Source organism: Littorina saxatilis, linkage group LG1, assembly GCF_037325665.1.
Source record: "Littorina saxatilis isolate snail1 linkage group LG1, US_GU_Lsax_2.0, whole genome shotgun sequence".
Lineage (NCBI taxonomy): Eukaryota > Metazoa > Mollusca > Gastropoda > Littorinimorpha > Littorinidae > Littorina > Littorina saxatilis.
This window is the reverse complement of record NC_090245.1, coordinates 12,716,471-12,742,429: the sequence shown is the minus strand read 5'-3', so window position 1 is coordinate 12,742,429 and position 25,959 is coordinate 12,716,471. Positions and strand designations below refer to the sequence as shown.

Below are 25,959 nucleotides of genomic sequence, written 5' to 3'. Positions count from 1 at the left end.
GGCATATTTTCAAAAATAGGGCCTTATTTTTTTAAGGGCTTATTTTTTGGATTTTTGACCCTTTGTGCCAAGGATACGATTCGAAGCGAGCCTCGTGGTTGACGGCGCTTACTTTTTAACCCAAATCGAGTCTGACCAAAGCGCACACCCTTTCGTGTCACACCCTTTCGCGTATATTTTTTCCGATATTGAATACGCGCGGCGAAGGGGTACAGCTGAATTTAAAGGTCAATCAAAAATAGATAACAGGAAAAAAACCACTTTTATTAAATGAAAAAGAAGTGTTTATGGGTGCCTCTGATATATGACTGATTGGAAGGCGTTGCCTTGTTTTGCATGTCAAGGTGTAAATAAAAGTGTAAACTATAGTTTCTTTCAACATTATCAGCCGAAACAAATTGCAAAATCACATATGATCGTGAACATCCCACTGTCTACAGCAGGCATTTTCAAACATTGACATTTCTTTTTTTGGTCGAGTGTGAACAGAAAAGCCAAACGAGGTGTCCGCGTGCGTACACGTAGGACAAAGGTCACGTGACAAATTTGTGTCATCCGGGCACCTTGCATAAATTACAATTTCATTAGAAAGAAAGAAAAGTATTTGATACAAAATGAAAACTTTCACATAGTATTTGTATTATTTTTGTTAGAACATTAATAAAATACATTTATGATCGACTTTTAGCTTATTTTAGATGCCATAGCTGTAAGAAAGTAGTTTTTCCAATCCACCATTTTAGGCCTACGCTAGAGAAGCCAAGATGGCGTCGATGCAAGACGGGTCCTCGTCGACCTCTTGAACATTTGTTTTTGTGTAGCTAAAAAGGCTTGATCGTACATTTATTTTAGTACATTCATCTCCTGTAATGACTTTTTGAGCAATAGAGGACTTTTACTGAGCGGAACATGTGCTAATTCTATCTCAATGAGCTAGACTATTGATGCAGTGTGATCTGAGAAGGTAGAGGTTCGGTTCACTTCCTAGTGCAACACATCTCGATCTTCTTGCTAGATCCACGAATAACATTGTGAGTATGCACACACATGGATCACATCTCGAAGCTCCAGTCTAAATATCTGTATATTAAATTTTGCACAAGTTTCACACATGATTGTGCTGTTAAATGGAGTTGGTGTGGGCATCAGAGTTCTACTGGGAGGATCTGGTTGTGGTAGTGGTACGTACGTCACAGCGGGGATTGAAAGTACTTACAAACTTGTACACTTTTGCTGTCAAATTCAATCGATAATTCAGTTACCAAAGCATTTTGCCATGTTCAAAGCATTTTGCCACTTCCCTTCTTCAAACATAATAAGAAAAACTCGCTCCAGCAGTAGCAGTTTTTTTTTATCACACACTGCACACCTGGATACTGGACATGATCCCATTCTTTCCAGTTCCAATACTCACGGGTGTATAGACTCCATGAGGAGATCAAATAATGAACTAAAGAATATATGAGCTGGCCAAAGTGAAAGCGAAATATACACATACACTCTGCAACTAACTTAACATTACACTGGCTCAAATTACCACATGGTGACACTGACAGTGACAGACGTCAACATCATTTCTATAAATTAGATTTCTTTCTTTCTTTATTTGGTGTTTAACGTCGTTTTCAACCACGAAGGTTATATCGCGACGAGGGAAAGGGGGGAGATGGGATAGGGGAAAGGGGGGGGAGATGGGATAGAGCCACTTGTTAAGTGTTTCTTGTTCACAAAAGCACTAATAAAAAAATTGCTCCAGGGGCTTGCAACGTAGTACAATATATGACCTTACTGGGAGAATGCAAGTTTCCAGTACAAAGGACTAAACATTTCTTACATACTGCTTGACTAAAATCTTTACAAACATTGACTATATTCTATACAAGAAACAGAATCCGTTAGTCGCCTCATACGACATGCGGGGTGCAGAGAAATAAGGATGTGGAAAAGAAGACTTTTGGTAAGTGAAATAAAGGTGATGGATCCAGTCAGGTAGAAATAAGACAACAAGAAAAGAATTGGAAAACTGCAGGGAATAGTAGGGAGAGTTTTCTTGGAAGGAAATATAGGTGAAAGGACTGGTAAGGCAGAAATAAGACAAAAGAAGAGAAGAAACAGAACCGTTAGTCGCCTCTTACGACATGCTGGGTAGCATCGGGTAAATTCTTTCTAGTCCCAACCAATATGGGACTCCCCCTAACCCGCGGGGGGTTATAAATTAGATACACTATCAACTCAATGATGTTGACTGTTCAGTCCTGACTCATGTCCCCTCCCCTTCTCCTACCCAATATAATTTGAAGTTGATAAGACAAAAGTAGTATTAAATTTAAAATCAAGTACATGTACTTGTACTATCTTCTAGACATGTCACAAGTCTTCAATCACACTCAATCTCATCCTTCATATAAACCACTCCCTTCTCCTTGTAAGCAAAATTTAATGAGAGGGTGGACTGGCACAATGGCCTAGTGGATATTCCGTTATCTGTTTTGTGTTGTTTGTAATAGTATTTTTGTCCTTATGTTAAAGGCAGAGTAAGCCTCCCGTAAACCATCACAGATACGGTCAGGCTTTTACACACAGTACAAACACCCTTTCATTTAAACACTCACCAATTGAGAACATCCTAGGTGCCCTCAGTAAAGAGCGAACAATTTTCAAAGAATTTATTTTTGCGTGGTTTATCTTACCCCTGAGCCATCGTGAACCCGTGTGATCCAGTTTTCCCTTTTCACAATGCAGTCGTCATAGTTAGTCATTTGAATGCGACTCGACGTGAGCTTATCTACAATAGCACGTTTTTTTATGCACGAAACAACGGCTGTGGTTCACAAGAACTCTAGCGATGGCTTTTGACTGTTGAGAGGAACGGCGATTTGCACTGATAAACCGGCCGTCGTCTGCTACGACCCTTGCGTGACCCTGCTTCCGGGCTTTTCTTTTTTTAAACTTTCACAACTTCGAATTGTTCTGATCTTGTCTTGATGAAAAACGAATTCTTTTATGATAAAAGAATGTTTGTGTAACAAGCTGTCAATTTATTATTTAGATTTTAAAAGTTAGGTCTAGCGCAAAAACGAGGCGCCGTTGTTGTTAACGGAACAAGTCTACGAAAATAAATTCTTGGAAAATGTCTCACGCTCGACAGAAAGCAGCCAGGATGTTCCCGTTCGGTGAGCGTTCAAATGGAAGTATGCTTGTACTGTATTTAGACGCTCGGGGAGCTCTGTGATGGTTTACGGGAGGCTAACTGTGCCTTTAACCCACCCATCACCCCCCCCCCCCCTCTCCCTTCCCCCCATTTCCCATAGTAAAGAAATGTATGTAATCACTTTGCACTTGTAATGTTTTATTATTTTTTGTATTATTATTATTATTTATTATTATTATTGTTGAATTGTTTCTTGTATTGTTTTTGCTCTCCCTCACCCCTCAACTCCCTTTTCTGTACATAGTCTGATTTCTTTTTGTTTTAGTTCCTTTTATTTGGTGTTGAATGAAATGTGTTTTTATTGTGTTTTTTAATTTTCCATGTACCCTCACGGGGTTTTATTGGAATAAATAAAACTTGAAACTTGAAACTTGATAAGATGCCAGCCTTCCATTTTGAAGGTGGAGTGTTCAAATTCCAGCCGCGCCTGGTGGTTTAAGGGTGGAGATGTTTCCATTCTCCGAGGTCAATTTATGTGCAGACCGGCTAGTGCCTTATCCCCCTTCATATTTACACACAGCTTTACTAAGCTAGTACTACTAGTACCAGAAGGCCCTATATTCTATCTGTTGCATTATTATACAAATTCATACGTAAGCAGTGCTCCTCCATTATTTTCACAATCACAGGTGCACTGCTTTTCATTTATTTGTACAATCACAATCACATGTGCACCTCCTCTCGGGCGGGGATGTAGCTCAGTCGGTAGCGCGCTGGATTTGTATCCAGTTGGCCGCTGTCAGCGTGAGTTCGTCCCCACGTTTGGCGAGAGATTTATTTCTCAGAGTCAACTTTGTGTGCAGACTCTCCTCGGTGTCCGAACACCCCCGTGTGTACACGCAAGCACAAGACCAAGTGCGCACGAAAAAGATCCTGTAATCCATGTCAGAGTTCGGTGGGTTATAGAAACACGAAAATACCCAGCATGCTTCCTCCGAAAGCGGCGTATGGCTGCCTAAAAGGCGGGGTAAAAACGGTCATACACGTAAAAGCCGTTGTAGTTTCAGCCCATGAACGAACAAACAAACATGTGCACCTCATGAAATTGAAAGTCCCCTTTTTTCATATGATCAATTCTCTTTTTGCTCTCCCAAGCAATTTAACTTCTAAGTCATGTAAAGATGCTGGGTGACAATTCAAATAACAAGATAGATCTACTGCTTGTGCTATGAGTACAGTTGAACCCCCCATTTAAGACTTCCAAAAATATGAACAAAATTAGTTCTTCAAAGGGAGAAAGTGTTGAAATGGAAGAAAATGTACAGACATTATGTACAAAAGATCTGTAAAGTGGTGTCTTGAAAGGGGGAGGGGGGTCTTAAATGGGTGTTTCCACTGTACATACTAGTAGTAGTTACTACAAATTAACTTGTAAATTATCACGTTTACAAACCAGTAGTTCAAATTTGTCCAGATATATTCATATCATGGAATCCATGCATCCTTTCAATGGAACTGGAAGCATACCAACAATCATTATTCTTGATGCATTTTGTGTGGAGTGGGAATTTTTGTTAAATTATTTTTGTATACGTCACTGAGTGACTGACGCCTATTTGAATTTCAAAGATAAATTGATCCAGTAAAATGTCAATCAATCAATCAATATGAGGCTTATATCGCGCGTATTCCGTGGGTACAGTTCTAAGCGCAGGGATTTATTTATGTTTTTAATATTTTTTTTTATGCGATTTATTTATGCCGTGTGAGATGGAATTTGTTTACACAATACATCACGCATTCACATCGGCCAGCAGATAAAAATGTCCTACTCTGCATAGCAAGCAGCCAGACTTTCTGGCACAGGCCCCAGTGGAAGGGATGCTCTTGTTTCATGTACAAGACTTAAAACTAACACCTAGGAGAGTGTGTGGTAATTCACAACATTGTTTTACATGGGAAGAAAGCTATCTTAGTTGCTGTTCACATTATTGAATTTTCACAAGTGGAAATTTTTTTTTTCGAAATAAAATTGAATTTGGGTATGCTTTATGTATAAATTGATTGTCAACTTGTTGTTCCTCAATCATCTTTATAACATTTCTTTCATCTTGATTTTTGCAGAGGACTGGCCTGGCACCAGCAGAACAGTACAACTGCAGCTTATGGTGCCACTCTCAGCATCACTGGCAGGGGTCTTTGGCATCTTAACCACTAGCAACGCTGCAGTTTTTATGTAGAACGCTGACGTCTATTCTTCTCCATCTCCAGGCCTGGAGACTATTCATACAGAAACATTTCAGTGTGTTGCATTCACTTCATCAGCCAAAGTAAGTTTGACTCCATCAATCCATGTATACATTTTTTTGCTGCTGCAAATAAGACAACTCAATGATTATGCTCAACCCTTTGGGAATTGTTACATTATTTGATGCTGGGCAAGATTCCAAGAAGCTTAGCTTCCATTATATTCGTTCATTCAGTCATCTTATTCTGTCAAAATAAACATGTATAAGAACATAATGATATTATTATTTTTAAAGAAAAACTCTCCTGAGCTAAATGGGAACCTGCAGGCTGCAGGTCTAACCACTTGATGAAGCATTATGATGCTTTCCAATATTGTCAGATTTTAACCATCAGAATATTTTTCTGTCTATCAGTTAATACTACTCTTGCCTAATTAAACCGGTGATTGATCAGTATTGACAACGGGAAATGTGTATAAACTTGTCACTAAGTAAGTGAAGAGAGGACACTTGTGTTAATGTGACAGGTTTACAAGTGGCAAAAGGAAGACTTAAATATTTGTTGTTGTTTTCTTTTGTGCAAAACAGATGAACCTGCGGTCTCAGACCAAACCGGTGGAACCGAACAAGACCGAGGAGGTCCACTCCACTCCACAGCAGCCAGAGGAGGAGGAAGAGGAGCCAACCAGCACTTTAGCCGTTTCACCCACAAAGCTCGACAGCTCGACGGAGGAGTCTGGTCGTGTCCGACAGAATTCCTCTGACAGTGGTCTGCCCTTGAGCCCTCTGCTGGAAAATGATCCGTCACACGACCTACCCGAACAGCTCCTGGTGAAAGGCTGGCGCAAGCTGTGGAGCAAGAGAGAGAATCGCCCCTACTTCTTCAACAAGTTCACGCGGGAGTCAGCGTGGGATCAGCCTAACTTGGAGGTAAGGTGTTCCTGGTTTTCTGTTCGCCCCTGCCCCTTTTCGCTCTACTCTAGTACAGTAGTAGTAGTATCACATTTAGTGTCAACATCAAGGAGTTGTAACTCAAGTGTAAGGTTAGTTTGTACTTCAAATTTTACTGGCTGTAGCTAGAGAGCAGCTTGTATTTCACCCATTATTCACATTTAACTGATAGCAGTGTTTTGTACAGCGTGGTTTTTCATTGTTCGTATGGGTATGAACAGAATCATAATTTTCTTAAAATTGAACGGATCTATGAGTTACACTACCACATATTCCAAAACAACAGTAAATGAGTAAAGGTGAGAATCCTAAAACATTTATGCTGTGCATGGCCATGGGCTGTGTGTACATCAACATTTGAAGATTGGTTGAGTAGAAATAAAGAGTACAAGATTCCATTAACGCGTATAATGTACACACAGGACATACCAACTCACAAAAAGACCTTCACTCAAATGGCGTAGGACAAGCCACACACACGCACTCTACATTCACAGCACTAATGGATTCCTAATGCTAACACTTCCATCTTTCAATCTCTGATGATGTTGTATCTCCAGGGTGAGTTTGACTCAAGCCTTCAAGACCCACTGGGCATCAGGTCTCTCAAGCCTGATGATACGGCTCCGGGCCCCACCCCCTCCCACACGGACGTTCGGCTCAGTCGCCCCAGCATTGACATTCCTCCTCCTCGCACCCCTGGGGCTGGGGACAAGCGACGGGCCAGCACTGACACGCCTGACGCCAACCCTGCAAAGAAGATAGCCTTCCCTCTGTCGTGAGTTACCAGGCTGTGTTTGTGTTTTGCTTGTCAAGGGATGACCTAACGGCAACGCAGGATTTAAAGTTGTAATAAGATATGTCAAACTGGTTACTTTCACTTGTAGTAATTTGACTCATTTGACATGGAATACCCATGAACACTGAGTGAGTTTTACTTCAAAGTTGTCAAAAAATGCTTTGATGTGATAAAAGTATAAAGAATGGGCCGAGCATAGTTTAAGAAGACAGTCGATGTTAACTTGTTGGTGTCATCAGTTCACTGAAAGGGATTAAAAAGGCAATGGCGAGGGAGGGGCAGGAAAGAGGGAAGAAGGTAAAACATTTTGTTCAAGAAGTCAAGATAAGTCTGTTTGATGTTGTATGCTTTCACATTGCCTTCAGTCGTGAGTCACGCAGTGCTAATTACGATAAGTATCATGATGTATCTTGTGTCATGTTTCAGGAGCTTCTTCAACTTCACAATTGCAACCAACATCATGATTGACCAGCGAAAGCCTCTGACCATCCCCTGCCCTCACCCAGAGACCGAGTTTTTACGCTCCCAGCTCACCAACGAAGCCAGACTGAGTTTTGGAAACAGCCTACAGACCAGAGAAGGTTTGTCATTTTACTTGTGGATTATGTGCTGCACAACTTGCAAGTTTCGTCTTCTTCATTTTGAATGTCGGATCAGTGTATAAAAGTGTTTGTTGCTTCTTCTTCTTCTTCTTGTCGGTCGCCTTTACATTTGGAGTCCAGCTCTGGATAGGAAAGTGCCTGCTGCTATAAATGGGTCTGTTGCTTGAAGATATTAACAGGCGGCTTAATAGTTCTGCATCTATTGAACATTGGGTTTCCCTTCTTTGATCTGTTTGCTAACAGTTTTAAACTGAGCCTTTTGTGTCCTGCTGGTAAGTTCTTTAACCATTTTGACATGCACCTCTTTAGCTTAAAATTGACTTCTTAATCTTAGTACTATGATGATACTAAATTACTAAGCACTCAAATAACACTGTTTTACTTGTACTGTTACGTCAGGAATTGGAGCCCCACCAAATGCCTACAACAGAGCACTGCTGGCACACAAAATTCGGGACAAAGGAAGGGATCCCCTGCTGCCAACTCAGTGCTTTCCAGAACTATGCATGTCTCTTTTCCGTGAGATCATGAATGACATTCCTGTGAAACTGGTCAAACCAAGATACACTGGTGATGCACGTAAACTGCTGTTCAGATATGCAGAGGCTGCCAAGAAAATGATTGAATCCAGGTAGGTGGTCCCGGGAGTATAGCTGAATGGTTTGTTTTACATACAAGTTGTTGCAGCTTGTGTTTTGGATGAAAAGCAAAAGTGGTGTGGAATTTTGTCTAAATTGTCATGTTTTTCCCCCTGTAAATGCAGATTTTACTGTATTGTCTGAGGTTTGTACACCTGTGTATTTGTCACTGTCCTGCCCACCAAGACCTGGAAATTTGGTATTGCAGAATGTGTAAACCTTACAAGTTTTCATGAAGTAAAATTTGTATTTGCAGGAACGCAACCTCCGAGAGTCGAAAAGTTGTGAAGTGGAACGTGGAGGAGACGTTTGTATGGCTCCGAAAGAAAGGCACCGCTAGCTACGACGATTATTTGGTAAGTCTGTCTCTTTCTAATCATGATCGTTTTGTGGTGAAAGTTAACTGTGACCAATGCATGGTAATCTGCTGGTCATTAATTTAACAGAGAATTGGTTTCTTTTAAGCCTTACTTTCGCATTTTTGACTAGAACGTCATGTTTCTCATGCAGACAGAATGTCACACTTGCTTAAAAATGCATCCCTTCACAACAATAATGTTCATGGAATTTTAGGTTTTTGCAGTTAACTCACTGGGAAACTAAGGCAGAGGAAAGCACTTCTTTAGTTTAAGAGTATGCTAATTTTGCGGTTTATTCCTGATTTCCGGTTTAGGGAAAGTTTTACCCCAAACAATTTCTAGTTAGTTCTCAGAATAGCTCTCTGTTTTAAAAGTTTCAGCAATGTATGTTCCGGTTTAGGGCTCCTAGGATTTTTACACCCCCGGTATAGGGGTGTGTATAGGTTTCACTCGATGTGTTTGTTTGTGTGTTTGTGTGTTTGTTTGTGTGTTTGTGTTCGCAAGTAGATCTCAAGAATGAACGGACCGATCGTCACCAAACTTGGTGAACAGGTTCTATACATTCCTGAGACGGTCCTTACAAAAATTGGGACCAGTCAAACACACGGTTAGGGAGTTATTGGTGGATTAAAATTATACAAGGACTTATAGAGGCACACCCCCGTTGGTCAAAGGGAAATAACCATTCTCACTGCCACCAACTGAGAAGGTTATTTCCCTTGACGGGGGTGTTTTTCCTATCGGAGGAATTTCTTGTTAGTTTCAGCTTTGGACATAATATAGCCCTAGTGCCTCTACATGTATATGTACTGCTGTGACAGTTGCCATAGGGAAAGTAATCCCCCTCTACCCTCTCCCCCCTCCCCAACCCTCTTTCTCTCTCACCTATCCTTCTGATCTGGTGTCAAGGCAGCACAACATGGGCTCTTAGTCATAAGTGCACGAGAAAGTTACCACCCAAACTGGAGCCCGAATCAGAACCTGCAGTTTGTTCTCTCTTGTTTGGGTGGCACCGGGGATGTAGCTCAGTCGGTAGCGCGCTGGATTTGTATCCAGTTGGCCGCTGTCAGCGTGAGTTCGTCCCCACGTTCGGCGAGAGATTTATTAATTTTCTCAGAGTCAACTTTGTGTGCAGACTCTCCTCGGTGTCCGAACACCCCCCGTGTGTACACGCAAGCACAAGACCAAGTGCGCACGAAAAAGATCCTGTAATCCATGTCAGAGTTCGGTGGGTTATAGAAACACGAAAATACCCAGCATGCTTCCTCTGAAAACGGCGTATGGCTGCCTAAATGGCGGGGTAAAAAACGGTCATACTCGTAAAATTCCACTCTTGCAAAAAACACGAGTGTACGTGGGAGTTTCAGCCCACGAACGCAGAAGAAGAAGAAGAAGTTTGGGTGGCACCCACTTTTGCACCCACTTTGGCACCCACTTTGGCACCCACTTTTGGTTGGTGCACCTCAGCCCAGAAAACCAGTGACTGTGACACATTTCACAGTTCTCATTGTTTTGCCCACTCAGGAACGCCTGGCTCACTTAAAGCGGCAGTGCCAGCCTCACCTGACAGAAGTGGCCCAGAGCTCTGTGGAAGGGATCTGCCTCAAGTGGTACCACACCTGTTGCGAAATCGCTCGCAAGGTTGCAGAGTTGAGCGCCACCATTATGAAAGAACAGGGCATCACGGGTAGGAACAGTTCCTTGTTTTGTTTATGTGTGTTAGTTTTTTTTTCGATAACATCGTGATAAGAAGGTCCTTTCCTTTTTATTTTGTTTTGTTTGTTTTGTGGTGATGAAAGACTTTTAGGTCAAACCAGTCTCTAATTTATATCTGTCAAATCGGTCTCGGCTAGGTGTTTTCTATTTTCGTCAAAAGATTATTTGTTTAAAGAGGATAACTGTACAGTGAACCTCCCTTTTAAGACCTAAAATAATATGAGAAAATTGGTCTTAAAAAGGAGGGAGTCTTACAATGGGTGTAAATTTACAGACATTGTGTACAGAAGATCTGAACAATCAAGGTAGAATCTTAATTTTTTTTTCATTTTTTCATTTCATTTCATTTTCATTTTTGACTCACATGCGTAGCAAAAGTGAGTCTATGTACTCACCCGAGTCGTCCGTCCGTCCGTCCGTCCGTCCGGAAAACTTTAACGTTGGATATTTCTTGGACACTATTCAGTCTATCAGTACCAAATTTGGCAAGATGGTGTATGATGACAAGGCCCCAAAAAACATACATAGCATCTTGACCTTGCTTCAAGGTCAAGGTCGCAGGGGCCATAAATGTTGCCTAAAAAACAGCTATTTTTCACATTTTCCCCATTTTCTCTGAAGTTTTTGAGATTGAATACCTCATCTATATATGATATATAGGGCAAAGTAAGCCCCATCTTTTGATACCAGTTTGGTTTACCTTGCTTCAAGGTCAAGGTCACAGGAGCTCTTCAAAGTTGGATTGTATACATATTTTGAAGTGACCTTGACCCTGAACTATGGAAGATAACTGTTTCAAACTTAAAAATTATGTGGGGCACATGTTATGCTTTCATCATGAGACACTTTTGGTCACATATGATCAAGGTCAAGGTCACTTTGACCCTTATGAAATGTGACCAAAATAAGGTAGTGAACCACTAAAAGTGACCATATCTCATGGTAGAAAGAGCCAATAAGCACCATTGTACTTCCTATGTCTTGAATTAACAGCTTTGTGTTGCATGACCTTGGATGACCTTGACCTTGGGTCAAGGTCACATGTATTTTGGTAGGAAAAATGTGTAAAGCATGTGAGTCGTATGGGCTTTGCCCTTCTTGTTTAACCTCTTTTACACTTGCAGAGGCAACCATGCCTGTGGTGCCGCCGAGGAAGATGAACTGCTACGCTATCCATCTCATCACACCAACACCCCGCTTACCCACAGTAGAGTATCATCCAGACAATGACTACATCAACCTCACCTATAAAAAAGACACAGTTCGTGTCACATCTGCACACTTCCAAAAACTGGTTAGTGATATAACTTTGATGAACAAGTCTTTCAGGAGCCTTGAAGCCAAGTTTTGTTAAAAGTGAAGAAGCTTGAAAATGGAATGTACTTGTTCACAGCAACATTGGATCAGCATGGAAATTTCATGATACAGTAAATTGCACATTCCTGGAATTAACTTTGTAGAGCTGATGTTGAAAGTATGTTGTGAATATATTTTCAGGCCCGCCCTGATATGGCCCTTCGTGGTCGGCTGGGCGTTAAGCAAACAAACAAACAAAAAACAAAAATATTTTCAGGAGAAAACAAAAAGATGCTAACAGTGGTTTGAAAGATAAGTTGCTGAGAGGCATTCTTTTGCGCCGATTTTGAACAGCACAGTAATGTGCAGTAATTGTATTTCCTGATTTGAAACGTGTGAAACCTCTGACTGTTCCATGTATTACTACTTAGAATGTCTGAAGTGATACAGTGGACGCCGCTTAATAAAACCGCGGTTAATAGAGCCAGCCACTTATAAAAGCCGATTTCAGACGGTCCGGATTTATCACTATATCTTATGTATTATAGAAAAAGCCGGTTAATAAAACCAACCCGCCGCTTATTAAAGCCAGTTTTCTCAGAGATATCACGTAGTTTGTGACTAAAACTCACATTATCTTGTGGAAGACGACCAACAAACAAACACTCATAAAATCGTTCTTCTCTGCCGAGTAATGATTCGTGACGGTGACAGTGAAATTAACGATGTACCGAAGTTATCAAAGTACACGTACATGTACATATTTAAAACAAAAGTTCAACATCCTTCGTGAAGTTTTGTTTAGATTCAAACAAGTGTAAATGACGAAAGAAAGTGACTGAGTGACGTAAACAAAAGAGAAGATTTTTTTTCTTTCGAAAATGACGTATTCCTGGACCGCCGCTTATTAAAGCCATTTTTCGTCGGTCCAGAAGTGGCTTTATTAAGCGGCGATCACTGTATTGTTATTGTGATCAGACTTGTTGCACAGATTGAAATTTAGAAATTAGAGTTCGTTACTAATTATTTTTCTTGAGCTACAAGTTGGTATGGTTTGCTGTGATTTCAGGAGCAGATGTACAGGATGAACTGCAGGGATGACCCTCAGCTGGTTCTCTACCTTAGCAGAGCCTGGTGTCTCTTGAAAAGATACCAGGTAAGCTGTGTGTGTGTGTGTGTGTGTGTGTGTGTTCGATATTTAGCAAATAATGTTTTTTTTAAATTCCAGACTGCATGCACAATTCTTTCTATGGACAGTATCTCTGTGTGTCTCCGTGTGTGTCTGTGTGTCCTTGCTTGCTTGTATGTGCTTACTTGTGTTTGTATGGGTGGTCGCATTGTATACCCTTTTCTTGCGTATCCTCACACATCATCCCATTTTCTTTGCAGACTTACTACGGCACAGACCAGGAAGGATTTGGAATGCAGGCGGCTTTACCTTCCCCCATCTTCGAGTGTCTCCATCGCTTGTTTGGTGTGACCTTTGAGTGCTTCGCGTCACCCTTGAATTGTTACTTCAAGCAGTATTGCTCAGCATTCTCCGACACTGATGGATACTTTGGTTCAAGAGGGTAGGTTCTTTGAAGTGTGAGAAGGACAGTTTCTATAGATAATAATAATAATAATAATAATGGTGATTTCTATAGCGCTTTCGAACACACAAAGCGCTTTACAAAAGCAATAACATCATTACCAGAATGACGCCATTGACGGAATAGAACACAATCATAAACACTTTACAACAAAAACCAAAAACAAAACATAAATGTTACAAAAATCCAGAGGCTCTTACAGGAACGAACTCCCAGTACACACAACAATTATAATGCACACACACACACACTCACACACACACACACACCCACCCACCCACACATGTCCACACACACACACACACACACACACACACACACACACACACACACACACACACACACACACACACACACACACACACACACACACACACACACACACACATACACACACAGAGTAAACATTGTTCATCCGAAAGTGCACATTCACAGGGTCGCGACAACTACATCATCATAGAATGCTTCTCTGAAGAGGTGAGTCTTGAGATTTGCTTTGAAAGAAGGCAGAGATGGACTGAGACGTAGAGACAAAGGGAGTTTGTTCCAGATATGATCAGCTGCAACTGAAAGACAGCGGCCACCATGATCGTCCCTCTGATACTTAGGAGCTTTGACAAATTTATTTTGGGAGGCAGAGCGGACAACCCTTTCAGGATTGTTTTTCTGCACTAGATCGGACAGGTACTGTGGAGCCGTGCCCGCGGCAATTTGATAGAATATGCAGCAGATCTTGTATTTAATATCATATTCTTACTCCGAATCACATTAGCATTGAGTCACCTGAGATGCTTATCACTGAAAAACGCTTACCCGGCTAAAGAATTTAAAGGGAAGCAACCCCATCACCAAAACGAAAGTGAAAGTAGCTTTGGTAATGGGCCAGTACACCGGGAGTTACCTCCCATACGGGTGTATGCCACGTCACTTCCTCTAGGAACACGTGCCTATTATCATACGTCTTTTTCACCTCGGAGAGGACGGTTCACTTTTTGACGCTCTGTGGCTGACCTTGTGTGTTTGAGTGACACCCGCCGGCCACGTTACCCAGCTTGTCTGCTCGCCTTGCCTACAGTTTGGTGAGCTCGTTCCCGTTTGTTGTTGGTTGTTTGCGCTGTTTCGTTACTGTACGTTGTCCGTTTTTTACGGACTTGTGTGTCAGTGACTTGCGTGTTTCGCCATTTTGTTGTGTGAGTTAGTTAGCTAACTCGTGTGACTTTGCTAGTAGCTCTGCGTGCCCTCTTTCTGTTTGGGCAAGTGTAGCTTTAGTATTTTGTTGACGCGTAAGCGTGTGTGTTTACTGTGTTTTCAGTCGTTTTGACTTACGTTTCAGTAAATCTTTTTACTTTGCCACGTGTTGTTGACGTTTGTGTCAGTGTCTTGCGTGTCGCCATTTTGTTGTGTGAGTTAGGTTTCTAGCTCGTGTGACTTTGTTTGTAGCTCTCCGTGCCTCTGCTTGTGGGGCAAGTTTAGCTATAGTATTTTGTTAACGCATTAGTGCGTGTGTTTACTGAATTTTCCAGTCGTTTAGACTTATGTTTCAGTAAATTTTTTTCGCGTTGCCACGTGTTGTTGTCAACATGTCTGATTCAGACAAGCGCCGTGGCAAGTCGGACCCCAAGGGGAAAATTAAGGCTAAGGCTTCCTCTTCCAAAGCAACGTTACTTGTTACAGACCAAGAGCGTAACACTTTGTTGGCTGTACCAATTTCGGCGCCTAGCGCTGTTACTACTTCTGCTTCTTTTGCGGCGCCTAGCGCTACTGTTACTTCTGCACCTGTCTCTACATCGGAGACTTCGTCTTCTTTGTTAGCACCTGGACAAGGTGCGTTGGTTTCCTCTCTGTTAAAGTCACTGGTTCCAGAAATCCGCAGCTTGGTGCAGGCAGAATTTCAGCGTTCCGTCGCCAGCAGTTCGGCGTTTCCGGCATCTGGCAGTGACGTCCGGGCATTGGCTTCCGTGTCTTTGTCCTCCACTTCCGGCTTGGAGCAGCGTCCTCCCTCTTCAGCGTCGGTTGGTAAGCAGAGCTGGTCCGATAGCCCTCGTGAGGCGCCTGGACGTTCTCCTTCGGGGGACAGCTCTTTCGCATCGGGTCACGACCGATACCTTGCTGATCTTTCATTTCCGGCGATAACCTACGAGGCCCCGGACTTGTTCGAACAGCGGCGGCAGTCGGTTTCGACTGCCGCATTTCCGGCACTTGCCGGAAGTGATGATCCGTCCGCTCCGGCACGCTACGGCGGTCGCGGCAGGATGGAGTATTCACTGACTTCCGGTCCTTCCGGATCGCGAAGTCAACCAGTGCAGTCTTCACTTCCGCATTTTGCGGTTCCGTTGACTACACTTCCGGTTTCGGCCGGAAACGCTTCTTCCTCTTCTGGTGGTTCCTTCCGGATACCAGATAGTGGATTACAGCGTGCGCCTTCCGGCTTTCAAGCGCCTAGGCTTGAGCAGGCATCACTCCACTCAGTCGGGGGAGTGACGTCAGCTCATCCAGCTCCGGTTTTTGCGGATGGTCGTCCTGCTTACCCTTTACCTTCACAGGGTTTTGGGCGGCAGGATGACGTTAGTGCTCAGGCTTTTCCGGTTTCCGGTTTGCCAGGGCATGCTTCTGCTTCCGGAACTGGTGACTTCGGTCATGGTTCCACGTGTGACTATTCTGATGCTCCATCAGTGGTCAGCGAGGAGTCGCGGGGCGTGTTTCCGTCGAAGCTCAAGTCTGTTCTTGACGTCGCGGCGGAAGTAACGTCTCGTTATTTTCCTGAAGGGGTGGTGGCTGCGGACTCTTCCGCATCATTCGTTCCTTCTGCCATGGCGGACTTCCGGCCGGCACAGGAGGATGTTTCTTCCTTCCGGTTCGCCGAGTCTCCGTCAGTGGCTTACCAACTTTCGCATTCACTGGTTCGTCCAGCACATGCGGGGAGTGGTATTCGGCCAGTGCCTGTTCCGTTACTGCTTCCTTTTGGTCCAGTTCCGGAATCAGCTCAGCAGTGGGTGGCTTCAGCTGCCCAAGCCTCTTCCTTCGTGCCTACGGCCAATAGGAAGCTTGGCATGCCCAATCAGAGCCAGATTTGGCTGGCGTCTTTTGCACTCCCTAGGGCTACCCTTCCGGTTTCCCGGGAATTGCTGCCTCTTCTGACTAAACCGATCAAGCGTGATTCGGTTTTGCCGGTTTCCGAGGCTTCCCTCCTCTCTGCTGAGGAGGTTGGACGTCGGCAGATCGAACTGTCCTCCATTGCGTAGACTCTCGTTCGGGCTCTGTCTCGGGCATTGACCGATTCGCTAGTTCCTTTCACTCTCAGTGAAGAACAGAATGCGGACGATGTCTCTGCGCTTTTGACCGCATTGGCCAAGGTCAATGAGGAACAATTGCGTCTTTCCTCCCTGCAGTACACCCAAGCGGTACTCTGCAGGAGGGATCTCTTCCTCTCGCAGTCCCAATTCACGGAGCTGGCTACTAGGGAGACCTTGAGAGTCTCCCCGGTCTCAGAGGAGTCTCTCTTCTGTCCGCTGGCACTGGATGCCAGACAGAAGGAGATTCAGTCAAACAAGGACAGTCAGTTCCTTGACTACACTCTGAAGGGGGTGAAACAGTCTCAGCCTTCTAAACAGAAGCAGGCTCAGACATCGTCTAACCCCAAGCCAGCTCAGAAGCGGCAGGCTTCGCCGGCCGCTCGTGGTGGGAAGAAGAGGACGGCATCGGGGAGGGGGCGTGGCGGCTCTGGAAGTAAGCCACACCCCCAATGAAGCGCTCCCGATCTCACCTCCCTCCCGCCCTCCACCTTGGTGATGGCGGGAGGCCCCTCCCGGGCACTTTCTCGTTGGATGTCGGTAGTAGACTGCCAATGGATTGTGGGAGTGGTGAGTTCGGGCTTCCGTCTACTCTGGCGGGAGGAAAAGGCGCCTCTTACCCGAGTGCCTCCGCGGTTCAAGCCCCCCTTCTCGCAGGAAGCACGTTCCGTCTTGCAGTCGGAAATTGCCTCCCTGGAGCAGAAGGGCGCGGTGGAGAGAGTTCGGGTCCACAGCTCCCTGGGATTTTACGGGCGTCTGGTCGCTGTTCCCAAAGCATCAGGAGGATGGCGTCCCGTGTTGGATTTATCTCTCCTCAATACTTTCTTGAGGGAGATAAAATTCAAGATGGAGACGCCAGCCTCTGTCCGAGACTCTCTCCGCCCAGGAGACTGGGTGACCTCGATCGATCTCACGGACGCATACTTTCACATTCTTATGCATCCGACCGACCGGAAATGGCTTCGTTTCCGGTGGGGAGATCAGATCTACCAGTTTCGCGCACTCCCTTTCGGGCTGTCTCTCGCACCGTGGATTTTCACCATGGTGGTGAGACAGGTCTGTGCACTGGTGAGGTCCCAGGGTATCCGTCTGCGGGCTTATCTGGACGACTGGCTCATCATGAACCAGTCCCAGAGCGGCTGTTCGCAGGATACCCTGACGGTTCTTCGAGAATCCAACTGGTTGGGGTTCTCGATCAACCGGGTAAAGTCGGAGCTGACCCCGTCACAGACATTCACTTATCTGGGGATGTCTTTCGACACGGTCGCTTGGACTGTCCAGCCTTCTCAGAGAAGGGTGGACAAGCTCCAAGCTCAGATTCGCTCCACTTTACCTCTCCTGATGGCTTCCATCCGCTCGCTCGCCTCCATCTTGGGGCAGATGGAGTCTATGGCTCTTCTGGTTTCACTGGGCCGGGTCCACAAATGTCCGCTTCAGTTCGCGCTGAAGCCGTTTGTGGACTCTCCTCTGGTGGACTGGGACGCCCTCATCCCTTTGCAGGGATGGTTCCAGTCTGCGACCCTTCCGTGGTTGCACACGGAGTGGGTCTGCAGAGGTGTTCCGATCGTCGTGCCCCTCCCCGACCTGGACCTCTTTACAGATGCGTCCAGGGAGGGTTGGGGGGCACATACAGATCTTCAGACTCCTCCCTTTCCGTTACTCAGCCGAGTAATCCGGAAAGCGGAGATGGAGGAGCCGGCCCTTCTTCTTCTGGTCGCTCCTCTGTGGCCGTCGCAGGTCTGGTTTCCAGATCTTCTTCGGCTTGCCCAAGGGCCCCCCATTCCTATCGCACTCGTGCGAGTGCGAGGGGAACTAGTGCAGCCCCGAACAGGCATTCCACACGAGGAGCCCAGTCTTCTGAAGCTTCACGTGTGGAAGTTGTTCGGGACTCGCTGAAGCGCTCTGGGGCGTCGTCTTTGACTCTGGACTTGGTGGCTCGCTCGCATAGAGCGTCCACCTCTTCAGTTTATGCTTCCCACTGGAAGGCATGGACTGCCTGGTGTTCAGCTAGAGGGGTGAGTTCGGTGGCTCCGCGCTCTATTCAGGTCGCTAACCACCTCTCTTTCATGTCTTCACAGGGCGCCTCAGTCTCCTCGTTGAGGGTCCGGCGCTCCGCTATCTCGGCGACTCTTCAGCAGATTGGTCGTTCTGTTCGAGGCGGGGGCGTTATAGCTGCAGTCATTAAAGGGGCTGCTCTTAAGGAAGCTAAAGCTCGTTTGCCCGCTCCCAAGTGGGACTTGTTTTTAATCCTGGAATTCCTTCGTTCTGCGGATTTTGAGCCTTTAAGCGAGGCCAGTCTGTTCAATGTCACTCGCAAAGCGCTGTTTCTCCTTTTGTTGGCTACGGCCCGACGGGGTAGCGAGGTCCACGCCCTGTCGGGTCAGCCTGGAGATATCTCCTTTGAGCCGGACGGTTCCGCATCTTTGCGTTTCCGGCCTGATTTCCTGGCCAAGAATCAGTCTCCGGGGCAGGCCTCTCCGCTGGTTAGAGTTAAGGCTCTGACCAGCGCGTTGGCCCCGGGTGACCCCGATTCGGTCAATTGCCCTGTGAGGGCACTTCGTCTGTACTTAGCCCGGACTCAGCCGATTCGGTCTAGTTCTCAGAAGTTGTTGTTTATCTCTCTCCTTACTAGGCGCGAGAAAGATTTGTCGAAGGTAACGTTGGCCCGGTGGGTGTCCTCGCTCATCAAGCAGGCTTATGAGTGGAGGCGCACAAAGAGGGGGGGGGTTATGCCCTCCTTGCCACTTGACTCGGCCCGAGCCCATGAGACAAGGGCGTGGGCATCCTCTCTGGCAGTTCTGCGCTCCAGACGTCTAGAGGAGGTGCTGACAACTGCGTATTGGCGTTCCGAAGATGTTTTCATAAACTTTTATCTTCGGGACGTCACAGCTCTTCGACAGGATGGCTCCAGAGGCCTTCCAGCGCTCATAGCAGCAGGCCAGTTCCTGTCCAGAACTTGATGGTGAGTTTTGATTCATTTCTAGCCCACCGCCTTGTTGATGTTATCTGCTAATGTGATTCGGAGTAAGAATATGATATTAAATGGAAAATTTCCTAAATAAATTATCATTTAATTAATATACTTACCCGAATCACATACTGTATTCCCTCCCACCTGCCCCGCTTATGGTTTTAAGATTTTTTAAAGCCGTATGATAATAGGCACGTGTTCCTAGAGGAAGTGACGTGGCATACACCCGTATGGGAGGTAACTCCCGGTGTACTGGCCCATTACCAAAGCTACTTTCACTTTCGTTTTGGTGATGGGGTTGCTTCCCTTTAAATTCTTTAGCCGGGTAAGCGTTTTTCAGTGATAAGCATCTCAGGTGACTCAATGCTAATGTGATTCGGGTAAGTATATTAATTAAATGATAATTTATTTAGGAAATTTTCCATTTAATTCTTTGTTCGACTGGAAGCCAATGTAGCTGTTTGAGTAGAGGCGTGACGCTTTGTTTCATAGGTGTTCGAAACACGAGTCTAGCGGCAGCGTTCTGGACTAGTTGCAGGGGCTTGGTGACAGATTTGGGACATTCGGCAAGCAGTGAATTACAGTAGTCTAATCTAAAGAGTATGCCGGAACAGACTAGTCTTTTGGTTGCGTCTTCAGTAAGGTACTGTCGAATGGAACCTATACGCCGGATCTCCATTCGCGCTGCTTTACATGTTTGGACTACATGCTGTTTCATGCTAAAATCTTTGTCAAAAAAGACTCCGAGATCATGGGATGTATCCGAGAACTTGATGTCAATATTGTTCAAAGAGATGGCCATGAAGTTGAAGTTGGTTCCATAATGTTTTGAGGCCTTGTTTTCTCAGACTTTCTGTTCATAGCGTTCATAACCTCTGGAAATGTCCCCCCCCCCCCCCCCCCCCCCCATTTTAAGACCTCCTCCTGTTTAAGATTTTTTTGGAGGTCAGATTTTTGGAGGTTTTACTGTACCTGTTTATTTGACACTGTGTGCTTGTTGCATGTGGGTAACGACTTTCATAGTTTGCTTTGTCTGCAGGCCTGTCCTTGACTTCTTCCCGCTGAGCGGCTCGCTGGAGGCCAACCCTCCGTTCTGCGAAGAGCTGATGGAGGCCATGGTGGACCACTTCGAAAACCTCCTGTCTGAGTCCAACGAGCCCCTCTCCTTCATCGTCTTCATCCCCGAGTGGAGAGATCCCCCCACCGAAGCTCTCATCCGCCTCGAGACCAGCAGGTAGCGTTTCTCTTGTGGTTTAAACAGTTTTATTCAGTTAATGACAAACAACAATGCCACATACAATAACTAAAATAAATGTAGCACGACAAGGTAAGCTTATAAGCGTCCTCTTAAAAGCCATATATCTGATTTGGCAGACGAATATAACGTATGACGACAGAAGAGTTTCTCTTGCTCAGCTACCCATGTGACGGGGGCTAAAAAATTGATGTTTTTGGGGAATAACAGTCATGTGGAAGTCATTGTTTGATTGGAGTTCTTTAGTAGTTACATGAATAGGTTGGGGGTTTAGTGATAAAAATATTGGTTGACGGGAGTTTCAAGGTCCGAATTGGAAAAACGGGCAGTGGTATCTGTTGTGACGCAACTGGGAAAACCCTGCATACATTTTCAGGTGATTCTATGATGCCTTGAGCCATTTACTTGGACATATACCATTTCAGCTTTCAACTGGGTGTGTCCTTTTCTTTTTTTAAACTACGGTTTGCCCGTTTTCAAGTACATGTACAGTATATATATGGTGAAATTGCCATTTATTCCAACAGATACAGTCGGAAACAGGTAGTGTTGCCAGCACAAGAGCATGAGTACAGACATGGCCTCCAGCACAACTGTCCTCAGTGAGTAACTTTGGTGCTTCTGCATTCATTAGCAAACAGTTATGACCCTTGTTTCTCGAGGTTAAAAGCTGTTACCAGATGCATGTGCAAGATGCTTGTTGAAGATCATCTTCAATACATTGTAATTTGTTTCGCATATTTGTTTGCCTCTTCTTGCGTGCACTAGCGTACATACATATGAATGTAGATGTAAATGCTTGTATAACTGTGTTTTAATTTTAGTGTTATTGTAAAGTTATGATGTTGCGCTATATAAATGCTCATTTATTATTATTATTATACACAGGCGCGCGGACACATACTCAATCACACACACACTATCTCTCTCTCTCTCTCTCTCTCTCTCTCTCTCTCTCTCTCTCTCTCTCTCTCTCTCTCTCTCTCTCTCTCTCTCTCTCTCTCTCTCTCTCTCTCTCTCTCTCTCTCTCTCTCACTCAAGTGTACATTAACATTATTTGGACCATGCCTCCTGAATTTAGTGCTTGTTTTTCATCAGCTACTGCAAAGGCACATGTTCACATAAGAGTAATCACACACATCAAGCTCACAGATAAAACGTTCAGACCCCAGCCCAGTGAACACTACATTTGGTGTTCAAAACTGGTAGTTCAGATACACCTCTTTGTGAATACTTTATCTACCCAGCTTCCTTCTTTACGCGAAGAATCCTGAGTTTGATGAACAAGTTGTAACACGGTCACTACATTTGTTTCAGGGGTGACGTGAACATTAAGGCTTTGCACGGCACGCTGGTGGTGTTCCTTCAAAACGATGCTGGCTTCAGGAAGTGGGGACCCACCCCTGAGAAAATCAAAGAACTTCTCTTGGCTGCCAAGCCTAAAAATTCATAGGGAGTTTTCACCGGTATAGACACAGTTAACACAGGAAACGCTGTGTGAAACAGAAACTTTTCTGATGGCTGTGAGGGCTGCTGGTGAGGGGCCAAGTTTGTCTGTCAGCTGAAAGACTTGTTGAAAATGTTTGTTAAAAAAACACGAAGACAAGGACACCACAAATTCGTCAAAATGTTCGCCTGTGAAGGTTTCTTCAGGAAATGTTTGTGTTAAAATACTGATCTCAGTTTACAAAACATCTGGGGAAGATGACAGATCTGGATGTTGCTTAAATAATTGTTGAAAGAGCTCAAGTCAAGGAGAGACACGGCAAAAGCCATAAACTGCATCAGCCATCAGTCAGAGTTTATGGAGGAAATACAAAAAAAGTGCAGTGAATGTCGGTGATGCAAATCCAAGGCATTGTGAAATGTGATGGCAAGTGCTGATGGCATGCAACTTTCCTGGCAAAAGACCCATGACGTAAATGTTTCTGATGTTACATTTGGTTGAACAATCAGATAAACAAAAAGAAGACTGAAGCAAAAGAAGAAACTTCAGTGTCATGGAGTTGGAGTGAAGGATAATTGTGCAACAGAAGAATTTGTTGTGAGAATTTTGGATCAGGCATCTATTTGTGAAATTGAAAGGAAAAGGGATGGATGAAGTTGGTCAAATTACTATTCTCAGCTGTGACTGTGGCATTGCACAGTCTGAGATAAGATCAGCAAATGTACAGTCTGACGAAAGGTATCGGTATATATGTAAGAAGGACTCCTTGGACTTATATTTTTTAAAGACACAAAACTACAGCAAGTGCATTCATGTATGTATGTTCGGTTATCAGATATCTCAGTGCGGTGAAATTGCTCTGTGTTTCTGAAATTTCGTGGACAGTGTGTGATTTGGAGAGTGTTCACGAATTTGGGAAAAGTGCAATATTTTTCGGAGTGTGTGCATGTGAGGTCAAGTTCTCACTTTTACACAGTGTAACACTTCAACAGACACAACGTTTTACACAGTGTAACACTTCAACAGACACAACGTTTTGAACTACTTGAAGTAACCGATTGCTTCCAGTTACTTTATTTCATCGCCTATGATTTGATTGGAAACATATCGCTGTTTCAATCCTGGTTGTAATTCTTGATACACACACCTCCCTCTTCTAATGGCGGTATCAAATTGGAAAGGACAAGTCAGGAGGGAGAGTGTCGTATGGTGCAGCTATTTATCGACCAATGATCAACAGCTTGAGCTTGCGTCAAGTCTGTTGCCTGCTCACAGAGATTGCTTGGCGTTTTCTGTGAGGAGTGTTTATTGTTATAAATTGTGTGAGCGTGCGTGTGTGTGTGTGCGTGCGTGTGTGTTTATGTGTGTGTGTGTGTGTGTGTGTGTGTGTGTGTGTGGGTGAGAGGAGGGGAAGGGGTGTGCACATGGTTTTGTATTACTTAGTGACTTATTACTGAGGTAAAATTATGGAATAGCCTTACCAGGGAAAAAAATCTAGAGAGAAGTTGTGAGTGAAACTGTTAATGGCTTTTTAAAAAATTGACAGAAACAAGCAATGCAAATACCCCTAAGGTAGAAGTGGTTATAATATCGCTTATTCTTAAATTTTAAGAGCAATTTGTCGGTGAAATCGTGGGACCTAGTAAGTGACTCTTGGTGCCAAGTCAATCAATCAATCAATATGAGGCTTATATCGCGCGTATTCCGTGGGTACAGTTCTAAGCGCAGGGATTTAAAAAAAAAAAATTTTTTAATGCAATTTATATATCGCGCACATATTCAAGGCACACGAGTCACTTACCAGGTCCCACGATTTCACTGACGAATGTCTGATCATGAGGATTGTAATTTATTCCCATCTAGCATGATTTCACTGACGAATGTCTGATCATGAGGATTGTAATTTATTCCCATCTAGCTGACTGTGTTTTTAATTGATTTTATCTGACCTCTTGCTTTTTGAATTTAAGACACTTTTCTGTTGGTAAACTTGGTGTCCTCCAGCTGAATCACACAGACCGACTCAGTCTGCTTAAAACAGTAGAAAAGTGGAGTTATCACTCAGAGCGAACCCTGTAGCATATAATATGCCAGCCGAAGCTGTTGCCATTTGGAAGGTATACGGCGCAGAAACTAGTAAAGAAGAACCTGCTTTGTCTTGACATATGTCACTGTTGATAGTAGTTTTACTTTTAGTGCATTTATTTTATCATTTCATTTCAAGAGTGATTTGCCGACTTGTAGCGTGAGGATCCAGTCGATTAAAAGGTTACCTCCCAATAAAAGGCACCTTTGCAGTCTGTTGGGTCTATAAACTTCATCAAAATGCACCTGTCATAAACCATATTTCTGCAGAAAATGTACATTTTTGTGCTGCTTTCAGGGGTGTCTTTTCATCACTGATAGCACCATATGTGGACAGGTGGCAGTGGGGTGGAAGACTTATGAATGATTTCGGATTTGCAATTTTATGTTATTGACAAAAGCATAGCTTACAAATGATGGCTTGCAGAATTGAGTTAAAAAGAAGCACATTTTTGTTTAGCGCATGTCAACCAGAAACAATTTAACATCTGCAAGGAAGCTCATTTCATTCGTGAAGACTTTATTTAGCAATGAGTTATTGATGCAAGAAAGAAACTAGTCTCAAGCTATCTGAAAACAATTGTAAATAAGTATACATGTACCAGAGAATCATGGAGATTTTTAGGGTGGAAAGGATAGACAATTTGATTTTTTGTGAAGAAAATGTTTTTCTCTTGTGGTTTTACAGTAAAGAATCAAACTGAGATGCAGTTAATGCAGTCGTGACAGGGTACCAGAGGTACTCAAAATAATTGCCTTTTTAAATATTGATATATATGCCAATGTCTCTTACAGATTATTTATATTTTAGCAATTTGAAGCACATGGTTTTGTTCTGCCTTTTAGTTTTGTGGAAAATTTTGTTCACATATAATATATCTACAAATGAGTAAATATTTTTACGATTTAATATTGTAAAATTATGAAACAAGTGAATTTTAAATTGTGAAAAATACATGTGTAGTGTGTGTGCATGTGTGAAATAATGAATCAAGTAAAATTTTAAAAATGTGAAAAATATTAGCAAAGAATGAAAGATTATGCATGCATGTGGGCATGTGTGCATAGTGTTTAACATGTGCAATGATATAACTGAGTAAATTGGTCTCTTGATTTATTTTTGGATAAAACCTGATTCGTAAAATTCCTGCCAGTGCTTTGCGTGCTCATGTGACTAGAATTAGTAAGGAAGGCCTGTCATTACTGAATGATGCAAAATGTTTTTCTGCAACTGTCACACAGTTTGTCTATGCCAATCACGTTACAGTCAGTTGTCATTGATCTGTGTTATGTTGGCTATTTTAATCTAAACAACAAGATGACTGGGTGAAAACAAAGTTGAACAAGAGGCGAAGCCTTCAAGGCTCACGTAAGAAATCAACAAACAGTAACACAAACTCAATCACTCCGTCACACATACACACACACACACACAGTAAGCATAGGTGAAACTGTGCAAAAAAGCGAGACACTGGATCTGCCAACTAGTCTCGGTCCGCTCACAATAACAATGACCGAGACTTTCAGTAATTCCTTTGCGTGACGTCTAACCCTCTTA

The 25,959-nt window shown here is 43.8% G+C and overlaps 1 protein-coding gene across 1 annotated transcript; it reads left to right on the top strand.

Annotated features, from left to right (window-relative positions):
- Nucleotides 1–770: 770 nt before the first annotated feature.
- LOC138962221 (mRNA (2'-O-methyladenosine-N(6)-)-methyltransferase-like) lies at nucleotides 771–25,425 on the top strand. The gene is made up of 14 exons (XM_070333953.1): nucleotides 771–1,031; nucleotides 5,276–5,481; nucleotides 5,989–6,330; nucleotides 6,912–7,129; nucleotides 7,577–7,731; nucleotides 8,152–8,383; nucleotides 8,647–8,746; nucleotides 10,274–10,436; nucleotides 11,590–11,759; nucleotides 12,831–12,917; nucleotides 13,151–13,332; nucleotides 20,654–20,848; nucleotides 21,397–21,471; nucleotides 22,187–25,425. The coding sequence occupies exons 3-14, from the start codon at nucleotides 5,989–5,991 to the stop codon at nucleotides 22,320–22,322; spliced, it is 2,055 nt and encodes a 684-aa protein (XP_070190054.1). The 5' UTR covers nucleotides 771–1,031; nucleotides 5,276–5,481; the 3' UTR covers nucleotides 22,323–25,425.
- The last annotated feature ends 534 nt before the right edge of the window (nucleotides 25,426–25,959 follow it).

Bases quoted from the DNA above. Each gene is read 5' to 3' on its own strand.
- LOC138962221 (XM_070333953.1), top strand. From the start codon at position 5,989: ATGAACCTGCGGTCTCAGACCAAACCGGTGGAACCGAACAAGACCGAG. The intron at 12,918-13,150 runs GTAAGCTGTGTG...TTTTCTTTGCAG, and splicing joins GTCTCTTGAAAAGATACCAG to ACTTACTACGGCACAGACCA. The intron at 20,849-21,396 runs GTAGCGTTTCTC...TTATTCCAACAG, and splicing joins ATCCGCCTCGAGACCAGCAG to ATACAGTCGGAAACAGGTAG.